Source organism: Ovis aries, chromosome 1, assembly GCF_016772045.2.
Source record: "Ovis aries strain OAR_USU_Benz2616 breed Rambouillet chromosome 1, ARS-UI_Ramb_v3.0, whole genome shotgun sequence".
Taxonomy (NCBI): Eukaryota; Metazoa; Chordata; class Mammalia; order Artiodactyla; family Bovidae; genus Ovis; species Ovis aries.
The window spans coordinates 109,391,187-109,409,242 of NC_056054.1; the positions used below are offsets into that span (position 1 = coordinate 109,391,187).

At 38.0% G+C, this 18,056-nt stretch overlaps 1 protein-coding gene across 1 annotated transcript; it reads right to left on the bottom strand.

The window, feature by feature from the left end:
- Positions 1 to 2,274: 2,274 nt before the first annotated feature.
- On the bottom strand, positions 2,275 to 3,252 carry LOC101117724 (olfactory receptor 6Y1). The gene has a single exon (XM_004003699.4). It carries the CDS (start codon positions 3,250 to 3,252, stop codon positions 2,275 to 2,277), a length of 978 nt encoding a protein of 325 aa, XP_004003748.2.
- Between the last annotated feature and the right edge of the window lie 14,804 nt (positions 3,253 to 18,056).

Genomic DNA, 18,056 nt, shown 5'->3' on the forward strand with positions numbered 1-18,056 from the left:
AAAAACATCATATTACTCGGTAACAATGCCATGTATGCATGCATGAAAAGTTGCTTCAATTATGTCTGACTCTGTGTGACCCTATGGACTGTAGCCTGCCAAACTCTTTTGTCCATTGGATTATCCAGGCAAGAATACTGGAGTGGGTTACAATTTCCTCTTCCAGGGGATCTTCCCGACCTGGGATCAAACCTGCATCTCTTACATATTATGTAATAGCAGGCAGTTTCTTTATCACTACCACCATCTAGGAAGCCTAATGATGCCAAACAACCCTCATATTCTGAAGAGAAATTAAAGTTTTATATTAACTAAAAAAACCTTATTTTAAACATTCTTAGAAGATTTATTAATAAAACCCCTAAACTAGAAATAGACTGAATGTCCATCAGCTTGTTGAATGTCCATATAGCAAATTGTGTTATAGCCATAGAATTAAATAGGACTCAGCAATTCCATAAAACTTATATATAATTACAATTATTAAATAACTATAATCTATAATTATGATGATCAGTTCATACAACTGATATATATTATAATTATATATATATATATATATAATATTTGTTTAATATATTCACTTCAGTTCAGTCACTCAGTCATGTCCGACTCTTTGCAACCCCATGAATCGCAGCACACCAGGCCTCCCTGTTCATCACAACTCCCGGAGTTCACTCAGACTCACATCCATCGAGTCAGTGATGCCATCCAGCCATCTCATCCTCTGTCGTCCCCTTCTCCTGCCCCCCAATCCCTCCCAGCATCAGAGTCTTTTTCAATGAGTCAACTCTTCGCATGAGGTGGCCAAAGTACTGGAGTTTGAGCTTGAGCATCATTCCTTCCAAAGAAATCCCAGGGCTGATCTCCTTCAGAATGGACTGGTTGGATCTCCATGCAGTCCAAGGGACTCTCAAGAGTCTTCTCCAACACCAAAGTTCAAAAGCATCAATTCTTCAGCACTCAGCCTTCTTCACAGTCCAACTCTCACATCCATACATGACCACAGGAAAAACCATAGCCTTGACTAGACGGACCTTAGTCGGCAAAGTAATGTCTCTGCTTTTGAATATGCTATCTATATATAATTACATAGAAGAATCATAAAAGCAATATGATAAGTGAAAATAGCCTGATTCAGAAGAGTACCTACTATATGATTTCATTTAAAAGAATTCCTAGAAAAGGCAAAGCTAAACAGATAAAAACCATGTCAGCTGCCAGTGGATAAGAAACTTAATTTAAAAGGACACAAGGAAACTTTTCAAGATGGTGTAAATGTTCTATATGGTGACTGCTGTTGTTTCAAAATTACATACTTTTATAAAATTCATTGAACAACACACTTGAAAAAGGTGAAATTTATTAATAGAATTATACTTTACAAAAGTGAATTTGAAAAAACTAATTGTAGTAGAAGAAATGAAAAGTAATTGGCCATAAAATCTATGCTTAAGGACATACAGAAAAGCTGTTCTTTTAATGTTTAACATAATGATATATTTAAAATTTCACTTGGGCTTTCACAATGCCACTCATTGGTTTTGAACATTTTTTTAATCTATAAATGAGTCGATTAAGATGAAATGGTAACTTAGATGAACACTTGCCAATGTTTTCTGTGGAAAAATAGAGACAGAGAAAATGAGGAGGGAGAGAGACAGAGGGACATAGAGAAAGACAGAGAAAAGAGGGAAGAAATCTGTAAATCTATAAAAGGAAAGAGGGACTAAAAAGAGTGGATTTATAAGGGAAGAAAACAAAAGAAGTGAAAATAACAATGTAGAATATACAGAATTAGAATGGAATGAAGGAGGAACTGGAAGGCTCATAAATTTAAAATGTATTCACAGTTCCCATCTTCATCTCCTGATTTCAAACATGTATATATTCAATTATTCTTTCAACAAATATCTATGAAGCACCTACTATGTGTCAGACACAGCTGAATGTACAGATGATGCATTAATAAATTAAACAAAAATCTCTCCTTTCAGTTAATATTTTAGTGGGAGAGAAAAATCTATTTTCATAATTTTTGGAAAGTATTTAAAACTTCTCTGCTGACCCAGAAGGAGAGGCTATTTCTTGGGGCTATCCCTCTAGCCATGTTTGTGCATGCACACACACACGTGCGCATGCACACACACACACACACACACGCTAAGGAGATCAGTGTTAAGGTACTAGGGGTTGATAAATAACCAAAGGCAGAAATGTGGGAAGACTATGTGGGAATCATCTCCTGATCCATGCATGAAGGGATTCTACACATTAATTAATCACAGCCCCATCTTCCCTGGGTTCACTGCCTTTGCAAAGCATGGTCTTCCTGAGGGCTGCCTTAACTTCACGGTTTCTCAGACAGTAAATGACAGGGTTGAGGAGTGGGACAATGACTGTGTAGAGCACAGACACCATTTTGTTGGAATTATAGGCATACATACGCTTAGGGTGGGCATAAGTGAAAAGGGTGGTGGAATAGAAGAGAATTACAACTGCTAGGTGAGAGGCACAGGTGGAAAATGCCTTGTGGCGTCCCTGAGAAGAAGGGATCCTGAGAACAGTGGTGAGAATGGTGGCATAAGATGCCACCACTACACAAAGGGGAACAGCAATGACCATGAGGGCCAAGAAGAAATCCACTAATTCAGCTTGTGAGGAGTCCTCACAGGAAATATTGAGGAGTGGGGAAATATCACAAAAGTAGTGATTGATATGAGGTGTGCCACAGTAGTGAAGTCGGGCTATGAAAACTATCTTAATCATGGCAGTCATGAGTCCACAGAACCAGCATCCTGCAGCCAGTGTACCACAAAGATGGTTGGTCATGATGAGTGGGTACTGTAGTGGGTTACAAATGGCTACATAGCGGTCAAAGGCCATTGCAGCAAGGAGGATGTACTCAGTGCAGACAAAGGTCACAAAGAAGTAAAGCTGAGTCATGCAACCATTGAAGGAAATTGTCTTGTCATGACTGAGAAAGTCTATCTGCATCTTGGGGCTGATGACTGTGACATACCACATCTCCAGGAAAGAAAGGTTGCTGAGAAAGAAGTACATGGGCTTGTGCAACTGTCCATCACTATGAATGACAAAGACGATTAGAAAGTTCTCTACAAGTGTCAGAAGGTAAATTTCCAGGAAAACAAAGAAGAGGAGTAGCTGGAAGGCTGGCTGTGTTGGAAATCCCAGGAGAACAAAATGTGTTGTCACTGTATGGTTATCTACTTCCAGAACCTTGGCAATCATAACTGGCTGTGGACATAGACAAAATCAGTTCCTTCCGTGTCCCAAGCACCAACCTACAGTTTTTGACTGTAGAGCCCACCGCCTGGAAACTCATCACAGTAGAAGCTCTCTGGCCTTTATATCTTTACTTTCTTCCAAATTATGATTAGAGAATCAAAACTTTTCAGCCAAAATGTACTTTCAGAAGTTCATGCTTTATTATTATTATTTTTTAAATTAGTCTGAGAATGCATACAACGTCACACAGAAATGGAATCTGAACCTCCTAACTCTCAGCTTTATCCTTTCCTAATACATCACTTAGATGTATTGGGAGGATGTTAGACATAGGAGAATGGCCTTTATACCAACCTTTAAGCAACGCATTTTCATCTATTGAATACAGAAAGAAGGTGGAGGGCTCATTTGCTCATTTTCCATATTTAATTGTGTAAGTTGTTATCTGTTAAACAGATAGATGCCTCCTATTTCTTGAACTATTTAACTGGGCTATAAAGCTTGAGTGAAATGATATTTGATCAAATACACAAGACTCATAGCAAATTCAATGTGAATAATCACTGGCTTCTCAGAGAACAAAATTGAATGGATAGTTTAAAAGGTAATGTGGAGAAAAGGAACACTCCTACACTATTGGTGGGAATATAAACTGATATAGCCATTATGGAGAACATTAGGGAGATTCCTTAAAAAAACTAGAAATAAATTTACCATGTGACCCGGCAACCCCACTACTGTGCATATACCCTGAGAAAACCACAATTCTAAAAGACACATGTACCCCAGTGTTCACTGCATCACTATTTACAGTAGCCAGGACATGAAAACAACATAAATGTCCATCTACAGATGAATGAATAAAGAAAATGTGGTACATGCATACAGTGGAATATTACTCAACCATAAAGAGGAATGAATTTGAGTCAATGGTAGTGAGGTAGATGAACCTAGAGTCTGTTATATAGAGCGACATCAGAAAGAGAAAAAAAAAGTCATATATTAATACATGTATATGGAATCTAGAAAAAAATGGTACTGATAAACCTATTGTCAAGGAAGGAATGGAGATACAGATGTAGAGAATAGATTTGAGGACCCAGTGGGGAAAGGAGAGGGTGGGATGAATGAAGAAAGTAGCATTGATATATATATATATATATATACACTATTATGAGTTAAATAGATAGCTGGCAAGATGTTGCCATATAACACAGGGAAACCAGTCTGAGACTCTGTGATGACCTAGAAGAGTGGGATGGGGGAGGAGAGAGAGGTTCAGGAGAAAGGGGCTATATGTATAATTATGGTGATTCATATTGTACAGCAGAAGTCAACAGAGCATTGTAAAGCAATTTTCCTTCAATTAAAAAACACATTTTAAAAGAAGTAAAAGAGTTAATATTTCCCTTGATACAATTCATTATATAGGGTGATAGCTTAGAAGTATGAAAAAAGTACATCTAAATCCCACTTTTGTCCCCACTCTAGTTAGGAGAAGATAATACATAACTTTTAGAATATTATATATTTTATTTCTAAGGTATGTGTAAATAAAATTACATTACATTTTGTGAACATCTAATGAGTTGTAGAGTTTAAGTTCCTATAGATGTTTGCTGTTATCATTTTAGGATTTACCACTAACCTCCCCAAAAGCCTGCCAAAAAACCAATAAAGATCTTAATGGTAGCTGCTAAGTCGCTTCAGTCGTGTCCAACTCTGTGCGACCCCATAGATGGCAGCCCATCAGGCTCCACCATTCCTGGGATTCTCCAGGCAAGAACACTGGAGTGGGTTGCCATTTCCTTCTCCAATGCATGAAAGTGAAAAGTGAAAGTGAAATTGCTCAGTCATGTCTGACTCTTAGGGACCCCATGGACTGCAGCCTACCAGGCTCCTCAATCCATGGGATTTTCCAGGCAAGAGTACTGGAGTGGGGTGCCATTGCCTTCTCTGCTTAATGGTAGAGACCACTGTTAATAATAAAGATGGAGGAAACGGTAAGACCTTTTCAAAGGCATTAAAGAACTCACAACTTGTTTGAAAGTAATATCCAAAAAAAAGAAGTAATGAGATGCCTTTTACCATTAATGACCCTTCTGCATTTTTGACCAGTCATTCAGCAAAACCTATGGCCTTCTAGACTGAGTTGAGAACCATTCTAAAAACTGCTACAGGCTGGATGCCTTACCTTTTCCAATCTTTCTCTGTGTCTTACTGCTTGACTCTTCTTTTCTGTTCTTATCCAGAGACAGTCACTCTTGTTCTCTGTGTGTCTCAACAATCTTGCTTTTGTTTACATAAAGATGGGGGACAGTAGAGAAGGTTATTTATTTATTTTCCTGAGGAAACAATCATGGAGTAAAAGAGATAGAAAGCTACTGTCCACCCCATCCATTTCTCTTGTCCTACTTAGATCTCAGCTTTAGGATCCCAAAGAAAGGCAGAAGAGTCAACTCAGTTATCCATGTTTGGAGAGGAAAATGGGCTTCCCAGGTGGTGCTACTGGTAAAGAAGCTGCTTGCCAATAAAGGAGATGTAAGAGACACAGGTTTGATTCCTGGGTCTGGAAGATACCCTGGAAGAGGGCATGGCAATCCACTCCAGTATTCTTGTCTGGAGAATCCCATGAACTGTAGGAGCCTGGTGGGCTATAGTCCATAGGGTCTCAAAGAGTTGGACACTACTGAAGTGACTTGGCATGCACGCAAAAGAGGAAAATAGACACTGTTAACCAAAAAGGGGATCAATTTATAATAGTGCAAATTCAACAATTTTGTCTTATGTTGGAATATGGACATACACACACGCACACACACACACTTAACACAAAACTTGGCCTTGCTCACTAGTCTAGGATTCACTAGGTAGTTGGACAGTGAAGCTTATAAATAAGGCAAGGTCTATGAATTCTCCCTCGTTATAAGTTATTTTTTCTTCTAAGCATTAAACTGTTCCTTTGAGATGCTAACACACTGCCAGATGTGCCAAGAGCACAGCTTTAAGTTGAACCTCTGAAAACAGTTTTAAAGAAAACTTGTCTGAGAAATAAAACTTTAGAGTGTGAAGAATCAAATTGTCAGGATAAGAGCCAAGAGGGGTGAAGATTCCAGCATCTTGGAACTCAAACTCATTTGGTAGCAATAGATCTGTTCCTTGGAGCCCACCCTCAACTATCCATGCGGACCTAGCTCATAGAATTATAATATTTTAAAACCAATGGAATTTTAGTTCACCTTCTGCCGGGAGCCAGTGTGAGGAATCCCGCCCGTGACAAGGTCATGAGGAAGGAAGCTGACATATGCAAGGCGTGCTCAGACTTCAGGGACCCCTCTGGAAATTCCTAAGCATGTACCCCAACAAAAATCTGCCAGTTTTGTGCTCTGCTTTTCCACTCTTCTGACACTCTCTGGAAAAAGTCAATTCAGGGCTTTAGTCTTCTGCATTTGAAAGAGTGTTTCAATCCAAAAACCCCTCTGATGGCTTTCTAGCCTGCCTGCAGGACTTGTACAGCTGCGCGTGTGATTGTTTGAGGCCTCCTGACCGCAGGAGGCACAGGAAGCTTAGAACATCTTAGGAATGTAGGGGCTTCCGAAGAGTCAAAATCTTTAGAATAGGACTGATTAAAAGTTTCATTTGTTGAGTCAATGCTTGCTGCTAAATTTTCATATCCTTTATTTTTAGTTACAGTTGGTATATAGAAAAACAAGTAGTAGACCTGGTATTAGCAACATTAGATCTTTGAGTTAAGTACCTTCTTTGTTATAACCCACTGCACCTTTGTTCTATAGAGATGTAACTTTAGCGCTTTAAGGATATGTAGATTAAAGAAAAACACTTCAGGGGAAATGAAATTAACATTCATTAAGGAAGAGAGCCAAAAAGTGTTAACAGGCCTCTTGGCCAGGAGATAATGTAAATCACCTGAGACCTTTTGTATACAAAATGATGTATAGAAAGAGTCTGGGCTGCGAACGCTACATAATTTTGTGTTACCCATTGATCTCCATGTTTTATCAAAAGTATAAAAGGCCTTCTGAACAATAAAGGATTGGACCAGTTTCTCAGACTAGTCTCTCGGCCTGGTTTCTTGAGAATCTGGCTCCCCCCCCCCCCCCATGTCTTTCTCTCTCTTCTTCTCTCCCTTTCCCTCCCTCCGCTCTGTAGTTTAATTTCAGGCTGAATTTCCATCTGGGGCGCGGAGGCCCGCCAAGTCTACTTACTTGCCATGGCTGTTAAGACCCGCACGAAAGGGAGCCTAAGGTGAGGTACCCTTAGATATTCAAGCGAGCGCCGGTGGCCCAACGTAGATGGTGCAAATTCCTTGTCTGGAATTTGATTGGTCTTCCGCGTAAACCAAGTTATTCAGCCCTCTTCCTCCACTTAATTCTCCTACTACACTATTTCTTCCTAATCTAATCTTATATCAATCAATAAATAAGTTTTTCTTACGCCAACGCCGTCCACCCTTCGAATTCCCTGGATCCACCGGGGCTGGACCCCGGCAACCTTCTTTTTTTGTTCATGTAGTAGAAGTGAATCCCAGAATGCTTAAATGATTTTGTGAATGTCAAGCAACTATAAAGCAGCAAAGTAGTAATTTATTGATAACATTTTAGCCCTTGGCAAAATGGTTATCTAACAAACTCTGTTCAGTTTAATTTCTTCTTCTGCTGCTGCTGCTAAGTCACTTCAGTCGTGTCCGACTCTGTGCGGACACATAGACAGCAGGCCACCAGGCTCCCCCGTCCCTGGGATTCTCCAGGCTAGAACACTGGAGTGGGTTGCCATTTCCTTCTCCAATGCATGAAAGGGAAAAGTGAAAATGAAGTCAGTCAGTCATGTCTGACTCCTAGCGATCCCATGGACTGCAGCCTACCAGGCTCCTCCATCCATGGGATTTGCCAGGCAAGAGTACTGGAGTGGGGTGCCATCACCTTCTCCTATGGACCAATAATCTAAGCATAAATGAGACACTTCATCTTACATCTTAGCTTGCTTTGAACAGAATTCTAAAAGTTAATGTAAATCTTACAATCATAATGTTTTTCAAAAACCGCATTTCACAAGAACAGAGTTCCAGAAACACAGGATCGTATTGCTGCAAGGAACCACATAGATCAAGTGATTTTCTTGTTGTTTAGTCACAAAATCGTGTCTGAGTCTTTTGTGACCCCATGAACTGTAGCCCACCAAGCTACTCTGTCCATGAGACTTCTAGGCAAGAATACTGAAGTGGGTTGCCATTTCCTTCTCCAAGGGATCTTCCTGAGCCAGGGATTAAGCCAGTGTCTTTTGCATTGGCAGGCAGATTCTTTACCACTGAGTCACCAGGGAAGCCCTAAATGATTTTAGTCCTCGCTAATTTTGTAAGTATTCACCTAACTTTTGCCTGATCCTGTCTAGGAACAGAAAATAGTGTCTAAAATACAGCCACACTTTTAAAAAAGAAACCACTGATTGGGAGATATAGGGCCTTCTCTAGTGGAACATAGTGGTGCGACATTCATGGATTCTGCTTCTGTTTTCTGAAACTTCAAAGAATAAGTCTCATTTCTTTCTGCAAGGATAGCTTTCATGCTCTGAAAACAGCTATCAGCTCTGTTAACCTCAATCCCCACCCCAAACCCACTAATATATTACCCCTACCTCATGTTCCCTTGTCTTTCTTTCTTTAGACTAAACCATTCAAAAAAATTTTTTTTGTCTCATCTGGTTGTTATTCCCTCTGAAGTTTGTGATCATCCTTCCTGAATAGCTCCAGTTAAACTGGAACAGTTAATGAGGAGAAATGTCAGAACACTATGAACAATAGCACAATATTTAAGGCTTAACTTCATTCTGAAAACAGTTATTAGGAACAGCTTTATCTCATTGAGACTTCCAGCAACGAGGATCAGGAGGCTCTGATTTCCAAGGGAGAATGTAAATAAGTCTTCCCAAAAGGTAATGGGTTATCAGTGCAGTGGTCATGCTCGGATGGGAAGGAAATTGCTGTTGTTTGGAGAGAAATGGATGCCTAAGACTAGAAGTGAGGAGCAAGGGAGAAAACTTGTACACTCAAAGCACTCCCAGAAGTAGAGGCATTTGAAGTTGTCATGCCAGCTCTGTGGAGATGGATCTGACCAAACTGAGGATGCCCCAAATCTCCAGAGTAGGACACAGGTAGAGAGATGTGGCAGAGTAATCATTTGTGTTCAACATAACAATTTTTTCAGGGAGATGAGAAAAAGGTATAGGTTGGACAGAGGCCAGCATACTAGTCTTGGACCCTCAATGACAAGACATTTTCTAAAGGAGAGAAACATAATTTTACTCTTTCAAATCAGTCTTAAAAGGATGTAAATCTAGTCCATCTCCCTTTCCCAGAATCTCTTAGGAACAAATATGCTTCAGGTCTATGTGCATTGCAATTCCCAAGTTTGTAGCAGGGCAAGATAATTATCTGTGATTCAGTGACCCTTCTGTACCTCTCAATCTTTGAGTAGATTTTGAAGACTCCAATGGAAAAAGTCTATGTGTCATATCCCTGACCCCATATACCCTTTATAACTTTTCAAAACCATGGCTTCTGTTTTGAAATAATTTTTATTCCTGTCTAGTGAGATTTAGAATAATGATTGAATTTCTGTATGTCTCATTTGAACATGATAATCTTTGTAGTTTATCTCAAGATCCCAATTTGAGAATAAATGTGACCATATGATGAATTTTGTGAACAGTCAACATGATGGAAAGGAAATTTACCTTCTTCCTGTTATGGTACTATGAAGAGAAGTGAAATCTTCTTTATCTTCTAAGGATTTAAGTTATCAAAACTGCAAACAGTGTCACACTCACCAGCCCCTGTCCGTATTTAACATAAAAACAAACATACATATTTACATACCTCTATTCCAACTACTGCTCCTCACATACATATATTTATCTGTGTACTCTCATACATGAGAGTTTTCTCTCTTTCTGTCTCAAATCAGAATACACCTGGACCCTGCACTTTGCAAGGCATAGTTTGGGGCTAATGCATTAAACTGAAATATCTTCAGGAGGGCAATTTTTAGAGAATCAGGCATTTTGCATCTACAGTGTGTTCTTCAATAGTAGACATGATAATCTACATTACACAATATCCCTGAGTTCCTAACATTTTTCATACATCATAATACACATAGGTGCTAAAGAAATCTTTGTTGATTTGAAATTCATATAGGTACATAGTTTATGCCCCAACTACACACTATTGCTATACTACTAATTATAGACTCAAAGATGACAAACTGCTTTTAAAAAATCAATCAGCTGAAAGCACCAAAGAATCAATGATTTAAATAAAAATGATTTTCATATACCCTCTGCTTCCCTTCATAATAATGAATAAGTAAAAACTGGCCAAATTTTCCTTTTGGAAATATCTGAGTCTTTTTTTTTTTTCAACTTACTATTTTATCAGTGATGGAACTTATGACTTTTCCAAGCCTTGTTCAGGAATGGTCAGCTTTCATGGAGAGAAGAGAAATCACGTAGACCAGGAGAAGGAAGGTACTGTCCCTGAACCTAGAGAGTTGCTGGCAAATCTGGTGTGTTTCTGCTCAGCATGAAGAAGGGACAGAATAGATTTATTTGTGCTTTTGCCTGCTTCTAAGCTACTGAAAAAAACAACTCCCTTCTACACACCAAGGGCTTCCAAACAGGCACAGACCTCAGGAAAGTATTTGGCTTTTCTAGGGCTCAAGGGGATACTTGGGGAATGTCAAGGGAAGAGCTGGCTAGTTAAGTGGAGTCTGGAGGAACAAGAGAGACCTCCGAGTGGCTTAATGCACACTGCCCTTCTGTTTAACAGACTCTGGGGAAGAGAAGTGTGGGAAAGTGCATGCGTGTGCACATGTGTGTGTGTGTGTGTCTGTCCTCCTCTATTTCTGGGGAATGGTCTCACAAATAACAAGATCCTTCTGGGGATGATAGTGCTTATAACCCAAACGATTCAACATAACATAAGAATGATATTCATCCATTCTTATTTGGATGAATATATGAACAAACACACAAGTATATGAACAAACACACACATACAAATTCCAAATACACTAAGATACTGTGTACACAAATATCAACTCCATACAATGACATGATTCTCATGCATAAGTAACTTAGTAGATATAACAAAAGTATTATATTTGTATAAAGTCTGTATTTTCTAAATGGAATAAGGATACCTGTATGTTTACTCTTACTATCTATAAATAGTACAAATCCAGAAGCTATAACGTAAGGGTATTCAGAGAAGATAGAAAGTAATAAGATTATATAGAAAGTACACTGGGATAGAAATTGGAAAGTTACCTCTTTAGACGTATACAGTTGAATATGCTGTACATGGGCTATAGTACCTGTACTCCAGAGATGATTGATTAGTCAGAGAACCACAGGCCCAAGAGCAGGGCAGAAAGTTAACAGTATCTGTGGGGATTTGATATACCTTACTATGAAGAATGTTGACTAGTGAAGGGGCCTATCATTTTCTGGAGCTAGGATAGATGAGGAGCAGTCAAGATAAAACAACCTTCCTAAATACATAATTAGGATATTTATTTAAGTGACAAAATTCCCTTTTAAGAAGGAGAAAGATTTTCAGATTACAATGATCCTTGCTCTTATTTGGTATCTATTTATTTAGTAAATATTTATTGAGCATCTTCTAAGTTTCAAGAACTATTCTGGATCTATGGATCAGCAGTCTTTCAAATAGTTTATTGCAATAGTTTTACTCAGCACTTGGCATTTAATGATCTTAGGCTTATTATGATCATTATATGAATTAATATATGTAAGGAGTTTGAAACACCACCGTGTAATAAATAATGTAATAAGTAACATAAATTCATGATCTTGCTTGTGAGTATTTGTATCATTCTTAGCAAATTGAGAGTATTCAAAATGTTAAATAATATAAGTTCCAATATCCTTTGTAATATGCTTACACGGGAACATAAGAAATTTGGGCATTTTTGGAATTTCCTAAATATTTGAATGAAATAATGAAGCTGTTTCTAATTAAGTGACTCATGAACTAACTGGCTTCTTCAGGGATTGTCTCACCTTTCTAGTCTTCATTTTAAGCTAGTTTTAGAACTCACTATATGTTACTTCTTAAATAAAACTTCTATTCATTTAATTGACAACATTTAGAGGGAGGAGCCTGGAAGGCTGCAGTCCATGGGGTCTCTAAGAGTCAGACAAGACTGAGCGACTTCACTTTCACTTTTCATTTTCATGCATTGGAGAAGGAAATGGCAACCCACTCCAGTGTTCTTGCCTGGAGAATCCCAGGGACAGGGGAGCCTGGTGGGCTGCCGTTAATGGGGTCACACAGAGTCGGATATGACTGAAGTGACTTAGCAGCAGCAGTGAAAGATAGACAGAGTTTCTTAAAAATAAATTAAAAATCTATTTAAAAATCCCTGGATGTTAAAGAGTTCTCAAAGGTAGAGACATTGTCCAGTTCCTAATACATGTCTGGTGCTTAGTAAGCACCTAAAACTCTGTTGAGTTAGGGAAGAGTGTCCATTTGATTTGTCCATTTTATTTATATGCCATAATAAATGTATAACATTAATACAGAGGAAAATGAGAAAGCAGCAAAGGACTTGGTTGACTATATACTATTATTGCAAGATTTATTGATAAAAGTAAAATTACTATATGAGAATGTAAAAAACAAAACAAACAAACAAAACTTTGTAGCTACTATTGCCAATGTAGAACTGATTAAAAAAGAAAAATGTCTTTTTTCATTATAATTGTTTATAGTCATCCCTTGGCGCTTGGGCTTCCCACGTGTCACAGTGGTAAAGAATCCTCCTGCCAAAGCATGAGAGGCAAGAGATGTGGGTTCGATCCCTGTGTTAGGAAAATCCCCTGGAGGAGGAAATGGCAATTCACTCCAGCATTCTTGCTTGGGAAATTCCATGAACAGAGGAGTCTGACAGCTACAGTCCATGGGGTCCCAAAGAGCTGGACACAACTGAGCAGCTAACACTATTCCTTGGTGCAAAAATATACATATATATATATATATATATATACATATATATATATATATATATATAGTTAGAGCTCTGAATACTCAAAGTAAAAATGGATTTTTAAGTTTGTTCTTTATTGTCTCCTGTTCTAGAAAAGAAGAAGAAAAAAAAAAAGATACTGAAAAAAAAAAAAAGGTAGAAATTACACCTTGAGTTGAATGAGAAAAAGTACAGAGCTTACATACTATAATGTGTCTGGCCATGGAGAAATATTCAACATAAACATGTATTCAGCTTTAGTAAGAAAAAATAGAGTAGTTGTTAAATGAATAAGTTAAAGTTTACTGGGGGAATATTTTTCCTCATATTTTTATAATAGTTTCTGAAAATTATACATTTTCTATTTCCTCTTTTAAGTTATAAATTTTTGAGGCAGATAATCAGATTTTGTGCTTTCTATGCCGCATTTTATGAATAATAATCACACAATTTATGCTTTCTTTCTAAATATAGGAACATTTTTAGTCAAATGTGATGAACAGTTCTGCCATTTTAAAGGAGATTGATGATTTTATTTAAAAAAATCATTTGCTATTATTTTCTCCCATTCAGAAGGCTGCCTTTTCACCTTGCTTATAGTTTCCTTTGTTGTGCAGAAGCTTTTAATTTTAATTAGATCCCCTTTGTTTATTTTTGCTTTTATTTCCAGTTTCTGGGAGGTGGATCATAGAGGATCCTGCTGTGATTTATGTCTGAAAGTGTTTTGCCTATGTTCTCCTCAAATAACTAATCTCAAAAATATACAAGCAACTCATGCAGCTCAATTCCAGAAAAATAAATGACCCAATCAAAAAATGGGCCAAAGAACTAAATAGACATTTCTCCAAAGAAGATATATGGATGGCTAAAAAACATAAGATATACAGATGGCGGGAAGCAGGAAAGATGGCGGAGGAATAGGACGGGAAGATCACGTTCTCCCTCACAAATTCCTCAAAAGAACATTTCAACGCCGAGCAAACTCCACAAAACAACTTCTGTAGGCTGGCAGAGGACATCAGGCAACCAGAAAAGCAGACCATTGTCTTCAAAAACAGATGGAGAAGTCTAGAGGCTACTGTGAAAATAAAACTGAAAACCAGAAGCAGGAAGCTTAAACCCAAAGCCTGAAAACATTAGAGAACTCTTGAATTCAGGGAACATTAAGCAATAGGAGCTCATCAAATGCCTTCATACCTACACTGAAACCAAGCTCCACCCAAGGGCCAACAAGTTCCAAAACAAGACATACCACGCAAATTCTCCAGCAACACAGGAACACTCCCCTGAGCCTCAATATACAGGCAGCTCAAAATTATCCCAAAACCTTTGATGTCTCATAACCCATTACGGGTCACTCCACTGCACTCCAGAGAGAAGAAACCCAGCTCCACCCACCAAAACTCCAACACAAGCCTCCCTAACCAGGAAACCTTGACAAGCCACTGATAGAACCCCACCCAAAGTGAGGAAGCTCCATAATAAAGAGAACTCCACAAATTATCAGAATATAAAAAGGCCACCCCAAACACAGCAATATAACCAAGATGAAGAGACAGAGGAATACTCAGCAGGTAAAGGAACAGGAGAGTTGCCCACCAAACCAAACAAAAGAGGAAGAAGTAGGGAATCTACCGGAGAAGGAATTCCGAATATTGATAGTGAAAATGATCCAAAATCTTGAAATCAAAATGGAAACACAGATAAATAGCCTAGAGACAAGGATTGAGAAGATGCAAGAAAGGTTTAACAAGGACCTAGAAGAAATAAAAAAGAGTCAAAATATAATGAATAACACAATAAATGAGATCAGAAACACTCTGGAGGCAACAAATAGTAGAATAACGGAGGCAGAAGATAGGATTAGTGAAATAGAAGATAGAATGGTAGAAATAAATGAATCAGAGAGGAAACAAGAAAAACGAATTAAAAGAAACGAGGACAATCTCAGAGACCTCCAGGACAATATGAAACGCTCCAACATTCGAATTATAGGAGTCCCAGAAGAAGAAGACAGAAAGAAAGATCATGAGAAAACCCTTGAGGAGATAATAGTTGAAAACTTCCCTAAAATGGGGAAGGAAATAATCACCCAAGTCCAAGAAACACAGAGAGTCCCAAATAGGATAAACCCAAGGCGAAACACCCCAAGACACATATTAATCAAATTAACAAAGATCAAACACAAAGAACAAATATTAAAAGCAGCAAGGAAAAACAACAAATAACACACAAGGGGATTCCCATAAGGATAACAGCTGATCTGTCAATAGAAACTCTTCAGGCCAGGAGGGAATGGCAAGACATACTTAAAGTGATGAAAGACAATAACCTACAGCCCAGATTACTGTACCCAGCAAGGATCTCATTCAAATACGAAGGAGAAATCAAAAGCTTTACAGACAAGCAAAAGCTGAGAGAATTCAGCACCACCAAACCAGCTCTCCAACAAATTCTAAAGGATATCCTCTAGACAGGAAACACGAAAAGGGTGTATAAACCCGAACCCAAAACAATAAAGTAAATGGCAACGGGATCATACTTATCAATAATTACCTTAAACGTAAATGGGTTGAACGCCCCAACCAAAAAGACAAAGACTGGCCGAATGGATACAAAAACAAGACCCCTCTATATGCTGCTTACAAGAGACCCACCTCAAAACAAGGGACACATACAGACTGAAAGTGAAGGGCTGGAAAAGATATACCACGCGAATAGAGACCAAAAGAAAGCAGGAGTGGCAATACTCATATCCGATAAAATAGACTTTAAAACAAAGGCTGTGAAAAGAGACAAAGAAGGCCACCACATAATGATCAAAGGAACAATCCAAGAAGAAGATATAACAATTATAAATATATATGCACCCAATATAGGAGCACCACAATATGTAAGACAAATGCTAGCAAGTATGAAAGGGGAAATCAACAATAACACAATAATAGTGGGAGACTTTAATACCCCACTCACACCTATGGACAGATCAACTAAACAGAAAATTAACAAAGAAACGCAAACTTTAAATGATACATTAGATCAGTTAGACCTAATTGATATCTATAGGACATTTCACCCCAAAACAACGAATTTCACCTTTTTTCAAGTGCTCATGGAACCTTCTCCAGGATAGATCACATCCTGGGCCATAAATCTAAACTTGATAAATTCAAAAAATCGAAATCATTCCAAGCATCTTTTCTGACCATAATGCATTAAGATTAGATCTCAATTACAGGAGAAAAACTATTAAAAATTCCAACATATGGAGGTTGAACAACACACTTCTGAATAACCAACAAACCACAGAAGAAATCAAAAAGAAATCAAAATATGCATAGAAACTAATGAAAATGAAAACACAACAACCCAAAACCTGTGGGACACTATAAAAGCAGTGCTAAGAGGAAAGTTCATAGCAATACAGGCATACCTCAAGAAACAAGAAAAAGTCAAATAAATAACCTAACTCTACAACTAAAGCAACTAGAAAAGGAAGAGTTGGAGAACCCCAGAGTTAGTAGAAGGAAAGAAATCTTAAAAATTAGGGCAGAAATAAATGCAAAAGAAACAAAAGAGACCATAGCAAAAATCAACAAAGCCAAAAGCTGGTTCTTTGAAAGGATAAATAAAATTGACAAACCATTAGCCAGACTCATCAAGAAGCAAAGAGAGAAAAAATCAAATCAATAAAATTAGAAATGAAAATGGAGAGATCACAACAGACAACACAGAAATACAAAGGATCATAAGAGACTACTATCAGCAGTTGTATGCCAATAAAATGGACAACGTGGAAGAAATGGACAAATTCTTAGAAAAGTACAATTTTCCAAAACTGAACCAGGAAGAAATAGAAAATCTTAACAGACCCATCACAAGCATGGAAATTGATAATGTAATCAGAAATCTTCCAGCAAACAAAAGCCCAGGTCCAGATGGCTTCACAGCTGAATTCTACCAAAAATTTCGAGAAGAGCTAACACCTATCCTCCTCAAACTCTTCCAGAAAATTGCAGAGGAAGGTAAACTTCCAAACTCATTCTATGAGGCCACCATCACCCTAATACCAAAACCTGACAAAGATGTCACAAAAAAGAAAACTACAGGCCAATATCTCTGATGAACATAGATGCAAAAATCCTCAACAAAATTCTAGCAATCAGAATCCAACAACACATTAAAAAGATCATACACCATGACCAAGTGGGCTTTATCCCAGGGATGCAAGGATTCTTCAATATCCGCAAATCAATCAATGTAATTCACCACATTAACAAATTGAAAAATAAAACCATATGATTATCTCAATAGATGCAGAGAAGGCCTTTGACAAAATTCAACATCCATTTATGATAAAAACTCTCCAGAAAGCAGGAATAGAAGGAACATACCTCAACATAATAAAAGCTATCTATGACAAACCCACAGCGAACATTATCCTCAATGGTGAAAAATTGAAAGCATTTCCCCTAAAGTCAGGAACAAGACAAGGGTGCCCACTTTCACCGCTACTATTCAACATAGTTCTGGAAGTTTTGGCCACAGCAATCAGAGCAGAAAAAGAAATAAAAGGAATCCAAATTGGAAAAGAAGAAGTAAAACTCTCACTGTTTGCAGATGACATGATCCTCTACATGGAAAACCCTAAAGACTCCACCAGAAAATTACTAGAGCTCATCAATGAATATAGTAAAGTTGCAGGATATAAAATCAACACACAGAAATCCCTTGCATTCCTAT